This window comes from Hyperoodon ampullatus (genome assembly GCF_949752795.1).
Source record: "Hyperoodon ampullatus genome assembly, chromosome: 1".
In the NCBI taxonomy this organism is placed as follows: Eukaryota; Metazoa; Chordata; class Mammalia; order Artiodactyla; family Ziphiidae; genus Hyperoodon; species Hyperoodon ampullatus.
Window position 1 is genome coordinate 161,015,274 of NC_136914.1, and position 17,749 is coordinate 161,033,022.

Sequence of the window (17,749 nt, forward strand, 5' to 3'; positions counted from 1 at the left end):
TGGAGGCACCTGGACCAGGGGCTCAGGGACATCAGGATGGAGCTCCAGGCTTTACTTGCCCCTTCTTGGCCATGAGTTTGGGAGAGACACACTGGACTTTGCTTCCTCATTGCTAATGGGGTTTCCTATCTCCGCCTCACTGGGCCATAGGGATGAGAGATAATGGACACATGGCCTGTTTTCACGCAGTGCTTGGCACACACGGTACTTGATAAACAGCGATGCCAGCTCTTCACCAGGTGCCGTGAGTGTACAGCGGGATTCATCTTACCCAGCCTGGGGATGTCAGAGAAGGCTTCCCAGAAGAGATGGTTCTTGAGCCTTCAAAGACCAAATCAAGTTTTCTAAGTAGAAATGAGAGGGGGAGGAGCAAGGAAGAGCCTAAGGCCTGGAAACAGCGTATTGGGTGGGAAGAGCCCTGGGCTGAATCACCAGGCCTGGGTGTCTAGTCCCACTTCTGTCACCAGTGAACTGTGGCATCTAGGACAAGGCACTGGTCCTCTCTGGCCCTCTGTTTCCTCCTCTATAAAATCAAGTGGCTGCAACTGCTGAGCTCTAAACCTGAAACCCTCCAATCAGTAATAAAAAAGAGATTCGGGTTTCGGAGAGATCATGCTTTCAGGGACTGAGCGACCGGAGAGTGGGGAGGGTGCGTACAGCAGTGAGAGTAATCAGGAGGTGGGTGATGCCACTGGTGTGGGGAGGAAGAGCCACATCTGAGAACCAGCCGCATCCAGGGTCCACCGGGATGTGACAAGAGGAATCGAGAAGGATTCCCGTAGCCCGGGGCGTGGGAACCAGGTCAGACACCTGAGAGGAAGGAAGCTGGGAGGAGTTGGGACAGGCTTGATCAAGGCTCTTGGGCCAGCGAGGCTCCTGCTGGGGATTCACGCAGGAGCAAGCAGGGCAGACCTGACATCCCTTCTCACCCAAGCACCTGACAGGTGCCCAACTCAGTGGGACCGTCACTCTCCAGCAAGTGTGAGTAGGTTGGCTCTGAAGAGCTGCCCGGTGATGGGTTCTCACACTGATCTTGACCTTGGGCACCTCCTCTTTTTCAGGACCTATTCAGCAGGCAGAAGGGCTACCTGGAGGAGGAGCTAGACTACAGGAAGCAAGCCCTCGACCAGGCTTACCTGGTAGGACCGGAAGTGGGTTGCATGTTCTGATTCTTTAGATTCAGCATTACAGGCTGCTCTTCCTTTTGGGGCTGACGGCACATTTGGGGTCCTTGAAATGCTGCGTGGCATGATACCAATGCCGTCTCCACATTTCGACGGGTTTCAACCCGAATGACCATACAGATAAATTGTCACTTTTTCCAAATCAGTCATGATTTTTCAAAACCATTTAGTTAGCTTGATAGTTTCTTTGGGCCTACTTATTCCAATTCTAGTAATCATTTGAGATGAAGGAAAAGAAACTTTCTGCTTATTAATATTTCTTATTAATATTTCTTTATGCTTAAAGCCCAGAGAAAGTGTTCCCATAAATAGCAAAAAGAGACAGTCACAAAGGAGCAAAAGTAAAGCAATGAGTGGAGGGTGGGTGATCATCAGAACAAGAATTACTTGTTGTGAGGTCCTGTGCAACATTGTGCCTGGGTCACAGAACTGGTTCTGGACTTACTGGTGATGAACATGAGGTGGGACCATGCTCAGGTTCATATGGCTTTGAGGGGGCATTTCCAGGATGTCCCCACAGCAGAGCGCACTTGGAGTTCAACACCGCTCTTGCAGGAAGAAGCAGTGAGTATATAGAGTCTGGAGCAAGCCTTTGCTCAGATCATTTGTAGCTAAAATCATTTTACAAAGTGGGTTTGTACCTAAGAAATGCAGAATCAATAACTAAAAATCTCTGTCTCCATGAAGACAGAGAGTAAGATGCTGGGCTTAGCACAGGTGGAAGATTCTGGACTTGAAGGCTGGTCCACCTCACTGTGACCCTTACCCCTTTGTGTCCAGGCTCTGAGGCTTGAATCCCCAGGGCAGGGGGCAGCAGATGGAGAAGGTCAGGACAGTTTGAGCCTCATCAAGAAGTGGCATTTTCCCATTCAGTCCTTACTTCTGGGCACGTGCTGTTAAGGGCAATTTAGAAATGAAAACATACTCATCCTTTTCTTCCCTTTTTCACTTTTTTGGGTTTTCCTTGATTCTGTCCATTCTCCGTCCTTTTGCAAGCGCCCTTTGCCGCTGCACTGTACACCACCTCTGTCCTTCCCTGGCCTTCCCCAGAAAGTTCTGAGGATAACGATTTCAGGAGATAACATAGAAACTTATGGCCCAAAAAGGAGGGGGAGGCTGCAGGAGAGTAAGTTTGGAAAACTCTGAGGACTTCTTGGGTCCTAAAGGATGGGCTGAGACTTCAAGAGGAACAGAGCAAGCCATGTCCAAATTCAGTGGCTCTTGGGGCCCTCTTTCACGGGACATCTTGCAAGACTGGTGTTTCCCAATGCACTTTGGAAAACTTGGTGTCCGCCTTTGGCTCTCTAAGTGCCATGTGCAGAAAGGCCCTGGGGGACCCTGAGTCCAGGTTCCACAGAGGAGGCCCCTGGGCGTGCTGATCCAGTCACTGGGTAGAAACGACATTCTTACCCAAAGAATATTCCAAAGCCTCAAGTGGGCTTTCAGGCACATGATGAGATTGGGGCTGTGATCAGCACTCGGCTGACCTGAACAGTCAGGGAAGAAAAATCTCCAGAGGGTGGCAGTGCCACGGCCACGGGCAGAAGGGAGAACAGCAGGTGCCAAAGTCACACCTGTGTTCCTTTGTCGTTGAGCTGAGTGAGATGGTGCAGGGCCACAGTGGAGCTTCCAGAACTGGGTGGTGGGGTCCTGGCTGGAAGCTGGCCACATGTGGATCTCCTAGGAGCCCAGCTGCTGCAGGGGGAGGGGGCAGCCAGCAGTCACAGGCAAGCTCCGGCTCCATGTGGATCCCTTGGCTGTGTCAGTGGACAGATTCCCACCTTCTAGTTTCCCAGGGGCGACGACTAGGGTCAGGAGAGGGGAATTTGATGCCTGCTGGCTATGATTGGTCTGATGGGCCTGGAATTCCCTTGGGGGAGGGGGGTTAGCACAGCCATGCTGAAGCCGGGGAGGCTGCAGGAGCAGGTGGCCACAGGCACAGAGGGCCACCCGTGTTGACCCACTGCTTCAAACCTCCTCCTGCGTCTTCATAGCAATTTCCATTAAAACGGGTGATTGGTCTATAGCATCTTTGGAAGAGAAAGAGCTGTTCCTAGCAAGGGACGTGGGTGGGGGTTTAGGATGGCAGAGAAGGAGATACTTCTCTCTTTTGTCCCTAGATATTCCCCTAAGGTAAATGTATTTAAGTGTCTCGCCGTGAGGCTGAGAAGAAATAACTTCCTCTCATGGTGAAAACTCTGAGCTTTCACAAGGATCTCCTCCCCTGGCTACTAATCTCTCATATGCTTTGCTAACCAGGGCTGTCTTGCTTTTCAGGGGGAGGAGAGAGCAATGAGGACACTGTCCCCATTTGCTTGGGGTTGAAATTGCTTTTCTAACTAGGCAGCTGAATGCCAAGTGCATGCAATTTGGGGCACATTTTCCACGCTACTCGAGATAAAAGACGAGATTTGTTCCCAAGCTGGGGGCGGTAAATTGGAAGCCAAAGACAAAAATAAAGACCAGTTGAGTCAAACCTCTCTTTGAATCACACATCTTAAGGGGCGGTTATGACTATTTCTTCTTATTGCCCTAGTCCCCTCCTGTACAAAGTAGGGTGTCTTGATTGAACAGAGTTAAGAAGTGTTCTCAAAACCGTGTGCACAGGGCTGAAAGGGGCTCCCTCACCCCCATGCCCACCCCCGAGACCGCTGGTCGCTCTGCTCGGCCCCTGCATGCCTCCGCTCCCTGCCCAAGATCCCCTAGCTGGGCCTCGCTCGGCTGCAGTGTCCTAGGGGTTCCCGTCCACCCACCTGTGACCTCCCACTGTCTGTGTGATTTGGGCCGCTCAGAAAATCCAGGAGCTGGAGGCCACGCTGTACGACGCGCTGCAGCAGGAGCCGGGGCGGCGGGCCAGCGAGGCGCTGAGCGAGGGCCAGCGGGAGGACCTGCAGGCCGCCGTGGAGAAGCTGCGCAGGCAGATCCTGCGGCAGAGCCGGGAGTTTGACAGCCAGATCCTGCGGGAACGCATGGAGCTGCTGCAGCAGGCCCAGCAGGTAGGGGCAGGGGCCCAACTGGGCGCCACTGGCCACCATTGGCCACCATCCCCGCTTCTCCACCCCTCCTGTTCCCTGTCGGCACACTGACCCCTCTGACGGGCACATTCGATGGAGAGCTGGCAGGAAATCAAGTTTCCGTGAAGCAGGGAGGTCTTCCCGTGGAAGCCCTCATAGCCCACAGGTGAAACCTCAGTGATGGGGAGATGCAGGGCTCTCGGGCCCACTATACCGCCAACTGTTTCTAAACAACACAGTCCCCACCCCAGCTAAATGGTAACACAAACCAAAGCAAGGTGTACCCTCTTCCTCCAGCATTTGTGTTCTGTTTAAACTCAGGTTCTTGTAACCAGGAGGCGCGGGCTGGACGGTTTGCTTTGGGGCTGATCTCGTGATGACGGCTACTTGGAGGACTGGACCTGGAAGCTGTATTAGTTGTTACTTCTGAAAACCTAAATGTATTCCTAAATGTATCTGGGGTCCTGTGTGAACGTCATGTGCTACTGAACGCACGGAGACCAGCTTCCCAGGACTCGTGAGGGGGACAAAGATGAGGACGCAGCAGTAGCTCTGGCATTCCTTGGACGCTCACTATTTTAGATCCTTTACCTCATGGCACTCCTGCGGGTGGGATGATTATGTCCATTTTCCTGATGAGAAAACTGAGGCTCAGGAAGGTTAACGCGTGTGCCTAAAGGTCACACAGCTCATAAGGAATCCTGTCTGTGAGGAAAGATCTAGATAACCAGTGGGGGTCGATGTCACAGAAGGAGAGAGACAGAGAGAATTGGAAGAAGGTGCAGGTAGAGAGCTGTGTCCGAAGCAGCAGCAGCCCCCATTAGGACTGAGAAGCAAAGATCCCTGGTGGGTTTGAGGAAGGGGTGTGGGGGTCACAGCCGACTGCATTCGGTTGAGGACTGAAAGGGCCGTGATGAAGGGGGAAAGGGTAACTGAAGATTATGACGGCGAACTCTTCATTCCACACTTGATTTGGGTGAAAGGACTTCGGGCATCCCCCGCGACCCTCCACCTGGGCTCCCGCACTGACCCCTCTGTGCCAGTGTGATCTGCTCGCCAGCTCCTGAGTGACCTGGCTCTGATGGGCATAGCTCCTGAGCTGGTATGATGTCTGGCACATGCTAGGAATGCTGGGGACACCAGGAAGGAGAGGATGGAGATGGAGGGGAGAGAAGGGAAAAGCATGGAGGCGGTGTGACAAGGACACTGTCACTGAACCATCTCTGTTGTGGTCACATCACTAGTGAAAAGTCCCCTGAGGTGGCCGCACCCCAGCGGGACAGATCCCGAGCATCTAGCGTGACTGGGGCTCTTCAGTCGGTACACACAAAGTGCCGGGGGTGCGGGGAGGTCCCTTCCCAGGGCAAGCTGTGAAGGTCCCGATGGAGGGCCCAGCTGAGCCAGGTTTTGAAGGTAAATAGGAAGAAGCCAGGTGGCCACTGGGGGAGCAGTGTTTCAGACAGCAGCAGAGCAGGGGTGGTTAGCTGGAGTAGCAGTGGTTGAAAAAACAGACCCTGGGGCAAGACAGCCTGGCTTTGAACCCTGTTTTCCCACTTACTGGCTGTGTGGCTTTGGACAAGTGACTTAACCTCTCTGGGTCTCACTTTCCTGAGATGGTAATAATGCCTCCTCACTGGGATGCTGTAAAGTTTAAGTGAACTGTTACATGGAAAGTGCTCTCAGTAAACGTAGGCAGCGTTATTATTGCCAAGTGTAGGCTGTGAGCAGGTGTAGCAGGACCAAGACCAGGACCAGGCCAGGCTAAGAGCTGGGTGCTGGATTAGCTAATGCCCAGCACTGGGTGTCATTTGCAGGACTTGCCAACTGAGTGTGAATGAAGGGGTTGATTTCGTGTTCAGCAAATCCAGCTCAAAGCAGAGCATTTGTGCATTTGAACCAAAAAGTCATTATCCACCTGAGGATCCAGATCTCACGAAGGTGCTGGTTATAGTCTAAGTCCAGAACGTATGATGGATGGGCCAGTGAGCACACCCTAAAGACAAAGAGCAATGCCACATGTGGCCTGACTCCCTGAAAAGCACCATGTCCCACATACTAAGAGAAAAAGGGACTCAGGTGATTAAAAAAAAAAAAAAGCAGAAAGCAAGCCATGCTGGCTGTGTGGCCAATTGAGGACCAGGTTCCCTTAAAGAAGAAAATCATTTAAAATACAAGTGTTTTGGAGTGTTTGTGTAAGATCATATGGGATCAATCACTTCCTTTTACATTTCTCTTGGCCTACCTAGTAAATTGCATGTACCTAAGCATGGGGAAAGTTGACTAAGAGCTTGACCCAGGGCTGGGAGCTGCTTTTCCTTTATCTCTGGAACATTTTCAAATCAGTTGAGAATTCTGCTGAGGGTAAATGGTAGATACCCTTCCTCCCACTGAAAATGCCCTCACTCTCATATACACTGATATGCATCTGTCAGCCAATACCAATGACAGATGATATATCACTCTGAGGCATTAATGAGGTAGGACATGCAAATCAGTTAGTGAGTGCCTGGTGCCTGGGAGGTGTCTAGTAAAAGGAGGACTCTCTTTATATAATTACAAATGTGGATGTTGACACCCGAGGCCGCGTTCTGTTCTGTCCACCCTGGCTACTCAAAGTGTGGTCCATGGAGCATCTCCTGGGAGCTCTTAGAAATGCAGACTCTCAGGGCCCACCCCAGACCTACTGAATAGGATTCTGTGTCTACAAGATTCCCAGGGGATTTCTGTGCAAGTTAAGTTGTTAGATGCTAGTTAATCTGAGAGATACATGGCTGTGAGTTAGAAAGGGGTGTAAGTGTCTGTATTAGTTTACTTGGGCTGCCATAACAAAATACTACAGACTGCATGGCTTAAACAACAGAGGCTGGATGTCCAAAATCAAGGCCTGGCTGATTGGGTTGCTGGTGAAGGCTCTCTTCCTGGTTTACAGACGGCCACCTTCTCTCTGTGACCCCACATGGCAAGGGGGACGCAGGGGGCAGATTGGGGCAAAGATGGGAGGGAGAGAGATTGTCCTTTTCTTATAAGACCACCCATCCTACCAGATTAGGGCCCCACCTATGACCTTATTAGGGCTTCAACATAAGAATTTAGAGGGGTCACAATTCAGTCCATAGCAGGGTTCCCGTTACATTTTTGGCTTTGTAAGGAAATGAGTTCTCATGCCTTCTTCCCTGACTCAGCTCAGGTGAGCCCCTCCTCCATCACATCATGCCACAGAATCCAGGGGAAAGGTTCCACCTCCTCCCTTCTCTGGGCTCAGCTCCGGAACTGTCAACAAGGCTACGCCCTCCTGGCCTCCTGTTCTTTGTGGGTGGTTCGGAGCAGCTCTAGCTCCAGGCTTTGTCTTAAGGGTCCTGTGTCACCCTGTAAGCAGAAATGCTTGGCCAAACTCTCCCAGTGTGGCACAGATGTAACCGATGATGCCATGACGTTCACAGATTCTTGCTCCCCGCTCTCCCAGCCCAGCATCACATGTGTAACAGCAGCAGGAAGCAGGAGCCCCAGCCAGCATCTCAGTGCCTTCGCAAAAGATGCTCAGAGTTCAGAGTTCATCTGTTTTACTGGGTGTTTCCTTTAAAGGAATGGGCTGGATTTGGCTCATCCAGGTGATGCCTCGGTAGAGAGACTTTCCTTACAACAAGCCCCATGACAGCATGATGCTGGGGACAGAGAGACCCTCCTGTCTCAAGCTTTCATTCAACAGCTTATCACTGGGCACCAATCATGTGCTGGGCACAGGTCTGGCCGCTGGAGATGGAGCAGTGGGCAAAGTCCCTGCTTTCCTGGGGGGTGTCTTTTCATATCTCACTGAGGGGAAACAAGCAACATGCATGTAGATATCAGAAACGGTGAGACTTGAGGCTAAAATGATGCGAGAGGTGAGCCATTCAGCTATTTGAAGAGAGAACAGCAAGTACAAAGGCCCTGAGGTGGGAACAGGCTTATTATGCTGGAGAAAATGTTTACATTGTTCATCAGCTGTAGTTTTCAAAGCAGTTCCCACCACATACAGGATTTTTAAAAGAGACCGTCAACCAGAAACAATAGTTGTAATGAGCATTGTTAAAACCCCAGTTTGTAGAGTATCACATGACTTGTAAAAACTCTTGGCTATCTAAGTGTTCGACCCAGTTTAATTGATGGGAAACAGAGGCCCAGGGGCCAAAACAACTTGACTAAGGCCAACCCGCCTTTAGGAAGCAGTGGCCATTCCACTAGGGGCCAGTTCTGAGTTCACGTCATACTAATTCCCTGAGGTTTACTATTTGTTTTTGGCAAGTGTTTGTCCTGAATTTGATAGAGTCTCCAGAAATCTGGCATTAAAAAAAAAATAATTTTGAAGAAGCCACATTTCCAATGGGAGAAGGGCGTTAGGAGCCTGAGAATTTCAAACGTGCATCACAGTGATTTTTTTTCCCCTCCAGGAACATAAAAAACAGCATTTTAAAGCTACGAATGAAGAGCTACGATGTGGCATTAGTAGCACAGGGTCTTGGGTCAGACAGGTCTGGATTCAAATCCCCCTGGCCCCGCCCAGTGTAACCTGAGACAAGGTACTTCAGCTCTGTGAGCCTCGGGTGGGTGTCCTCATCTGCAGAATGGGGACACTGCCAGCACACATCTCAAGGGTTGAGATCAGTGGAGAACTTCTGTGAAGCATTTGGAAGAGAACCCACCATGAATTAAGCCCTGGACAGGTGTCAGCTCCTACCCGCTGCCCTGGGCCTTTCCCACCCAGCCTGGCCTCCGCTGCAGGTTCTGTCACTCCCAGTAACAAGACCCCTGCTGGAGTCCCCAGCACATGTTGATCAGGCAAATGTGGTCCAGGCTGTGCTCCAGGACTGGGAAGAGGGAGAGTGAGATGCCCTTGGCCTTGTAGAGCTCATACCTGGTATAGTGAACACAGAGGCAGGCCCTGGGTAGGGGGTGGCCGTGACGGTGGGGGGGGGTTGCTGGGAGCCAGGGAGAGCCCTGCTGGTGGGGGGACCTCGACATGGACACCTGAGGGTGGGAAGGAATGGGCCCTGCCCGAAACCCCCCAAGTCTTCCCTTCATTCTTGGAAGAAGATCCCAGGTGCGTGCGCTCCGGCCCCGTGTCACCCCAGCCCTTGTGCCCAGATCCAGCCTTGCATCTGCTGTCCCCCTGCCGGGGACACATTCCTCAAATGTCACCCGAGAGCGGCTGCCCCATGGCCTTGCTTAACCAGCTGCTCCCCTGATTTACTTTTCCTGTCACTTCTCACTACCTGGTCTTTGCTGACTGACTGTCTCCCCACAAGGCTCTGAGGGCAGGGGAGCTGCCGTGTCCCAGCGCCCAGAGCAATGCTGAGTGCAAGCACAGCACAGAGGCACAACACAGCACACAGCACACACAACACACAGCACACACAACACAGCACACACAACACAACACGGCACAGCACACACAAGGCACAACACAATACATATAACACACAGCACACACAACACAACACAGCATACGCAACACAACACGGCACAGCACATACAATGCACAACACAATACATATAACACACAACACAAAGCACACAGCATACGCAACATAACACGGCACGGCACACACAATGCACAATACAATACATATAACACACAGCACACACAACACAACACAGAATATGCAACACAACACGGCACAGCACACACAATGCACAACACAATACATATAACACACAGCTCACAGCACACACAACACAACACACAACTTTCAGAACACAGCACCGCACACACAACACAGCACACACAGCTCAACACACACAACACAACACAGTACAGCACACACAACACAACATAGTACAACACACACACAACACAACACAGCACAGTACAGCACTGCCAGGCATTCTGGCGGCACTCAGCTGTATCTGACCCGGCCTGGAGCACCAGCTGCCTGTGTTGATGGGAAGAATGTGTCCCAGTTTGCCCTGGATGGCCCCTGTCCGTTTTGCCTGCATTTGGCCCATGGGATGCAGTGACGTGACATCATCAGCCTGGCCCCAGCGGGCATTTCAGTTTTCAAGCCCTATTAAGTAAGGGGAAAAGTGGGTGCAGGAAAAACATCAATCAGCCCACGGTACCTTTCCCAAGAGACTGATTCTGCACATTTGCAAAATGTTCTCCCAGAGTGAAGATTGGAGTCGATCCACTCATATAAACTTGCTTTGTCCTCTCCCTCCCCAGGCTTTATTCCCCAGCACCAGCTGGCCTGCACCACAGATATCTGCTGGGACCACAAGCAATTGCAGTACCACCCTCACCCCTCACTGCCCCTCTCCCTGCCAATCCATCCACTGCACCGCAGAAGCCTTCCTAACACGGCATAGCACCACCCCTCCCCAAAGACCCTCCCTGGCTCCCCCGTGCCCAGAAGATGAAGTCCAGGTTGCTTAGCCTCACACCCTGAGCCCCCTGGGCCCTGTGCTCACCTCTACAAATGCATTGGCTGTCTCTCTCACGAGCTTCTCCTGCTCCATGTCACACCATTTTCATTTGCAATTTTTCTAACATCTACATACCAGGCTCTGTTCTAGGTGCTGGGGATACAGCACTTGCTCTCGTGAAGCTTATATTCCAGTGCAGGGAGACAGATCAGTGATGGCGCATAGAAGGGGCTCCATAAATGTTGGTTCACTGATGGTCACACCAACCCTCTGAGTGGGAACCATTGATGCAGTTTCACAGGTGAGGTGAGTGAGTTCTCAGAGAGGGTAAGCAACTTGCCCAGGGTCACACAGCCAGGAAGTGGTGGAGCTGGGATGTGAACCCATGTCATCAGATGACAAAGCTCTTAAGCACTGCCCCTTCCAGCCTCCCATGACTGGATGAGAGACTGACCCCAGTTATTAAAAAAAAATTCAGGAAAGACTAGAATGAGAATCAGCTTCTCAGGCTGATTTTTTTAAATAAAATTATTTATTTACATTTTTTTCACTTAATCTTTTTTAAAAATTTTATATTGGGGCATAGTTGATTTACAATGTTGTATTAGTTTCAGGTGTACAGCAAAGTGATTCAATTATACATATACATATATCCATTGTTTTCAGATTCTTTTCCCATATAGGTTATTACAGAATATTGAGTAGAGTTCCCTGTGCTATACACTAGATCCTTGTTGATGATCTATTTTATATATATTAGTGTGTATATGTTAATCCCAAACTCCTAATTTATCCCTTCCCCCAACCATCTTTCCCTTTTGGTAACCGTAAGTCTGTTTTCAAAGTCTGTGAGTCTGTTTCTGTTTTGTAAATAAGTGCAAAAAATGGGCAGAAGATCTAGATAGATATTTCTCCAAAGAGGTCAAAAAGCACACGAAAAGATGCCTAACATCACTAATTATTAGAGAAATGCAAATCAAAATTACAATGAGGTATCACCTCACACTGGTCAGAATGGCCATCATTAAAAAGTCTACAAACAATAAATGCTGGAGAGGGTGTGGAGAAAAGGGAACCCTCCTGCACTTTTAGTGGGAATGTAAATTTTACAGCCACTGTGGAGAACAGTATGGAGGTTCCTCAGAAAAACTAAAAATAGAGCCACCATATGATCCAGCAATCCCACTCCTGGGCATATATCCAGAGAAAACCATACTTTGAAAAGGTACATGCACCCCAGTGTTCATAGAAGCACTGTTTACAATAACCAAGACATGGAAGCAACCTAAATGTCCATCAACTGATGAATGGATAAAGAAGATGTGGTACATATATACAATGGAATATTACTCAGCCATAAAAAAGAATGAAATAATGCCATTTGCAGCAACAAGGACGGACCTAGAGATTATCATACTAAGTAAGTCAGAGAAAAACAAATATCATATGATATCACTTATATTTGGAATCTAAAAAAGAATGATACAAATGGACTCAGGCTGATTTTTAAAGCCCAGAAGTTGCTCCTGGGAGATTTTTGCAAATCCTTCAAAAGCTGTAAAGCATTGTCCTCCCTCCACGAGGCATTGTGATTTACAAGGCACTTTCCTCCAGGTCCCCATTTCACCCCCAGGGTTACAGGGTCACTGTGCAGTTATTACAGAAGAGGCATTCCACACAGAGAGATGATTTGATTACATGACTCTCCAAAGTCCACCCTCTGGTATATTTGGGGCCCAGGATCCAAGCAAGGGTCTAGCCAAGTTCTGTGCTCATTCTCAGATGCTCTCTGCCTGCCCACCTTGCAAGGGGGTCTCTGGAGGGCGGTCACAGTCTCCCTCAGGTGAAAGAGAATTAGAAACATACTGGGTTTCTCGTCCTTTATAGAGCACGTACTCTCTGCCGACTTTGCTATAAGTACTTTGCACAGATTCACTTGCTAAATCCTCAGATGTGGGCAACACTATTACCCCCAATTTACAGATAAGGAAACCAAGGCCAGAGAGGCTGAACTACTTGCCCAAGGTCACATATCTGAGAGCAGAAGTATTTTTCATCTCTCTTCTGTGCGATCCATCTTCTGTTTTGCTGCCAGTGTGATCTTTCCAGAATCAAAATCTCATTATTTCCTTATTTGAAATCCTTCATGAGTTCTCCATGACACCCCCAAATCTGCAAACTCCTCATCGGGATATTCCAGACCCTCTGAGCTCTGCCCACCCTGCACTCCCAGCTCCCTGCACACACACACACCATTCCTTCTGCCTGGAGTTCCCTTCCCTCTTTGGTGTCTGGAAAACCACAGTGGGCTGGGTTTTGTGTTTCCTCTGGACCCCCCAGCCCACACTTCAACTCCTTACCCACCTCACCTCTGCTCAAGTGTGATCTTCCCTGAGCACCCATATGAAATAGTACCCCATTCCTTCCCTACCCCTGCTCGACTTTCTCCGTGACATCTGTATTCATCCAGGGCACCATCTATGTATTTGCATAATACCGTTGTCTGAACCTGATGGGACCACAAACTCCTCGAGGCCCTGGGCATATTGAGCCATATTTGCCGAGTGGGTGAATGTGCCCACAGTGGTGGTTCTCAGAGTGGGGTCCCCCCGACCAGCAGCAACCGCATCACCTGGGGACCTGTGGGGAATACAGCTTCTCAGGTCCCACCCTGAACCGCTGAGTCAGAAACTCTGGGGAAGGGCTCCTGGGATCCGCAGGGCCTCCAGGTGATGCTGACCCGAGTTTGAGAATCTGGACAGAAGGCTTCTCCGGGCTGATGATGGGTCCACAGGCTTAATTCGGGCTGACCTGAGTCGCCGCCCTTCAGCCCGACAGCGTTCTCCAGAGGAGTGAGGTCTCCATGTACATTCAGGACGGGCAAGGCTGTAGCCAGCTAAGCAGCTGTCTGGGGGTATCAGCCCTTAAGGGGTGTTGAAGTGCTACTGGACACGTGACAAACTGGAAAAGGTTGTACTTACCAGACCCCCTGGGTGGGATGCTGTGTGGAACCGGAGGAACGGATTGATAAACCACCGAGGCTTGGTGTGCACCCCTAGGGGCGTTCGGCAGGAGCAGAGCCAGGTAGGTGACCAGCTGTCCCTGTTTCCCCGGGACTGATGAGTTTCTCAGGACTCTGGACTTTCAGTGCTAAAACCAGGGAAGTCCCAGGCAAATGCGGACAGTTTGTCATCCTAAAACCTAGCACCACGTGGGCTTCTAAGAATCTGAGTGGATGCTACAGCCATGCCTACCACTGGCACTCATCTCTGCACCAGCTCCCAGGCTCCAGCTAAATAAATCTTGGACAAGTCATTTGGTGCTACTTCAAATCCATGATCTTTATTAACCTGCCCAAGGCACCTCCGTGTCTTGGTCTAGTCTTGATGTTTATGTTTTTAAAAGAGTACACACTGTAATTCCATTACCATGCATTTCAAGAACAGGCAAAATCTACTTTTAGTGACAGAGGTCAGAATAGAGTCACATGGGGGCCTGAGGGAGCCTCCTGGGTGCTGGAGAAGCCCTCAGTCTTGATTCAGGGGGTGGAGAGACAGGCCTGCACACGTATAAAAGTTAGTCAAGCTGCCCACTTAGTATTTGTATGTGTCACTGCTTATATGCCACACCACGATAAACAACGAAGAGTAAGGTTTGAACCTGGAAATTTTACTTTTTCTGATACAGAACTTAATGTGTTGCAGAGAATCCGAGAATTGGAGGATAAACTGGAGGTCCAGAAGCGACATCTGAAAGAGCTGGAGGAAAAGGTGAGTGGTGTGAGCTCAGACCACCCCCTGGGCTTCTCTCCATGAGTCGTTCACATGGAATATTCTCTTCTCCTGTCAGTTTCATGAAACCCAAGGAATGGCCTCTGTCTCCAACCCTCCCTTCTCTGCCCATGTCCCCCAAACTGGCAGTCCAAGAAATAGGTAGCCCCATCAAGTACTTTTCTAGGGAAGAAAAGCATAGTCTGGGGGCTTCCCTGGTGGCTCAGTGGTTGAGAGTCCACCTGCCGATGCAGGGGACACGGGTTCATGCCCCGGTCCAGGAAGATCCCACATGCCGCGGAGCAGTTGCACCCGTGAGCCATGGCCGCTGAGCCTGCACGTCCGGAGCCTGTGCTCCACAGTGGGAGAGGCCACAACAGTGAGAGGCCCGCGTACCGCAAAAAAAAAAAAAGAAAAGAAAAGAAAAAAAAGAAAAGTACAGTCTGGGATCAACTTTGTGTGAGCGAGGAGGAGGGTGTCTTTTTTTTTTTTTCCCACAAAAGACCTTCAGGTGAACCCCTCTGACACTACCTCACCTTCTTTTGTGAGCCATAAACCAGCCACAGACATTGGACTCATTCACCTTGAATGACATATATGCCAAAAACCAGTGAGTGTTCTTAGAAGTCTCCTCCCTCCAGCAGGAAGTATGGCTGACACCCAGCCCCATTGTCTTCCTATGGCTATCACCATTTTAAGGGTGAGAACGCTGAGCCTGAGAAAGATTCAGACACTTGTCCATGATCCCAGAGCTGGAAAGGGATACCCGGGGGTCTCCAGGGATGTCACACCAGTGCCCCTGCCACACGGTGTTGGTCCAGATGGACAAATGAGTCCACACATGCGGCATCTTTGTCAGGGCACTTACCACTTCCTGTCCATCCACTAGCTTTTATTCATCTCTTTATCCAAGAGAGTTCTTGCCACAGAATAGGGCATCATCAGATGTTTGCAGAATGAGTTATAGATGAGTAGAGAGAAAACCTACAACTGCACATTTTATATCGCAGCAGTATGCTCCCATGTGGGAACAGGTGAAGGGCTCTGACCCCATCAGGGTGGTCCGTTGGGGACCATGTGCCCCAGGAAGCTTGAAGGGTGATGTGCCATCACCCCAGGGAAGCAGATGGAGAAAGGGCATTTCTGGGATTCAGGTATCTGAGGCTGGTCTTTGGAGAGAGGAAGCCGTCTCATTCCATGCACAGAGTCAGGCCAAAGTCCCGAAAGCCACCAGAGAGCAGATTCAGGGCTATCTACAAATGGGCTGACAGCCCGCTCTGTTTAGAGGGAATCAAATACAATGGCCCGAAGAGACAGAACAGCTCCTCAGATGGTACACCAGCTTTCTCTCCTGGGAGTCAGCTATTACACAGGTTAATTCACCTTCCTGGCATCTTCCCATCTGCACCTGGAGCCCTGGGGCCTCCCAGCCTGCACAACCAGCAAGGGGGCAGCAGAGGGCCATGGCTGGAGGATTTGGGCCAGTTCTCCTGTTGGCGCCCTGGAAATCCCATGGAAATTCGGTTTAAGCAGATTCCTAGAGTCCCCATCTGCTGCATGCCATCCCCCCTCCCCAGCTTCCAAGGTTATTTTGAGGAGCTGAGGGGATCTCAAGGATACTTCAAGGATTTCCCCGTGGGCACTATTGGCCTGGGCTGGTAGAAAAATAACTCCAGCCACCATGGTCAGTGGTCAGGAGCTCTGTTCCTGCCACACTCCACAGGCTGGTCTTGGCAAGGACCTCCCCTACCCCGGGCCTCAGTTTCCTCATGTAGAATATGAAGAGCTAGGTGATTCTAAATGCCCCTTCTAGCTCTAACTTCCAATGATTCTAAATTTTGTTTAAAGTTTGGTGGCTGTCTGTTTGGATTTTCATTTTTTCAATAACAATTTAGGGGAGCTATTACCTTGATTTGGAAAAAAAATAATGAATTATTTTCAAAAGCCCTGGTTAATGTTCAGACATGTTTCACCTAATCACCAGCAATTTCTTTTGAATATAGCAAGTAATAAATAAACTAAGGGAAAAAACTCTACTCTCAAACTGACCTGTGTAATTTTTCATTCTTTTAAAGCCAATTTTTTCTGCATTTTTTTTTCTTTTTAAAGGAAACTAATCAAATGGCACAAAAGATTTTAAACAGTGGAATCTCTTGGGAGAGTGGGCCCTGGCAGGGATGGTATAGGGGCCAGTCTGCAGGTCGGACTGGATGACCTGTGACCTGGGTGGAATCTTCCTTGATCCTTGTACGCATGTCATGCCTGGCCTTTGGTGGGACCATCAACTATGACTATTAGAGAGTTCTTCCTCTATATATACTGTCCTGCCAGGTTCTTCAAGAAAGTCACACCTCTGCACCAAAAAGCCCTGGTCCATGGTGCACATCTCCCCTGTCTAAATTAGCCAGATGTTTGGGGACTGTGTAGGGACAACCCAGCCTGGGTGACACATCCCACAGGATGGGTTTCTCAGGTGAAATCAGCTCCTAAAGCCCACTGACTTCCTGTTTCTCTTTCCAAACCCAACCCCAGTGGTGTAGTTCTTGTGAAATGCTGTCATTGAGTTCCATACTACATATCTTACATCTTTTTTTCTTTTCTTTTTTTCCCCCTCATTTTCTTTTGGTCTTATTTTATAGTTTTTGTTCCTTTTTTTGTTTTTCTCACTAGCATTCATTCTGTGGCCTTGATGACTTCAGTGAGCCAAGAACTCGGGTTGGTATCCTTTCATTTTCACTGATAAAAATGATTTTTCTAAAAAGGAGACTTCCTCCCAGCTCTGACTGTAACATTCCTTTAGGTGCCATGGAAGGTGGCCTTGTGGTAGATTGCTCCTCGTCAGGCTCACTGGCCCCGGGGCATCCGGGGGTCACTGGCGAGTTCCACCCCTGAGGGGAAGATCAGGGAGCTCTCTGTGAATAAGATTGGACAATGGGGACCTGGTTGTCCCCCTGTCGTATTTTATCTTGAGAAGGCGGTTGTGGCTTTTCCCAAAGGTTCTTTCTATTTTGGCTTCGGTTTTGGGTGCTCTCTATTGCCTGTGGGACAGTAACTTCACCGTAGGGTCCAGACCAGGGTGGGCTTCTGGGATCAGGGGTCTGCAGGAGTAGGAGGCTGATGGGCAAGTCCATGACCTGCATACAAAATGCTCAGGAAGTCTGGGTAAAGAGCCCAAGCTCCTTGCCTCTCCCCCACCACCTGCCCTGGACCCCAGGCCTGGTTTTGATGCCACCCCGGCAGCTGGTCCTTCTCTGATCATTGGACCCTGCGTGTCTCATCCTGAGTTCCTTCTTTGGCACCCAGGCCTCCCCTATTCTCCCTGTTCTGAGTGCACACCATGGACTGGGGTCTGCCAGGGCCCCTAGAGTCTAGAATTCTGCTG

The 17,749-nt window shown here is 50.0% G+C and overlaps 1 protein-coding gene across 2 annotated transcripts in view; it reads left to right on the forward strand.

The window, feature by feature from the left end:
* Positions 1-17,057, forward strand: part of JAKMIP1 (janus kinase and microtubule interacting protein 1) — a gene marked incomplete at both ends in the record, with an annotated part of 71,779 nt that extends 54,722 nt beyond the window's left edge. The window contains 4 exons of one of the 2 annotated variants that reach the window (XM_079717258.1): positions 1,062-1,151; positions 3,977-4,180; positions 14,302-14,367; positions 17,007-17,057. In XM_079717258.1, the coding sequence (XP_079573384.1) occupies positions 1,062-1,151; positions 3,977-4,180; positions 14,302-14,367; positions 17,007-17,057 (411 nt within the window). The remainder of the gene's footprint in view (positions 1-1,061; positions 1,152-3,976; positions 4,181-14,301; positions 14,368-17,006) is intronic. The other variant, XM_079717259.1, reaches the window with a different exon arrangement.
* Positions 17,058-17,749: the final 692 nt, after the last annotated feature.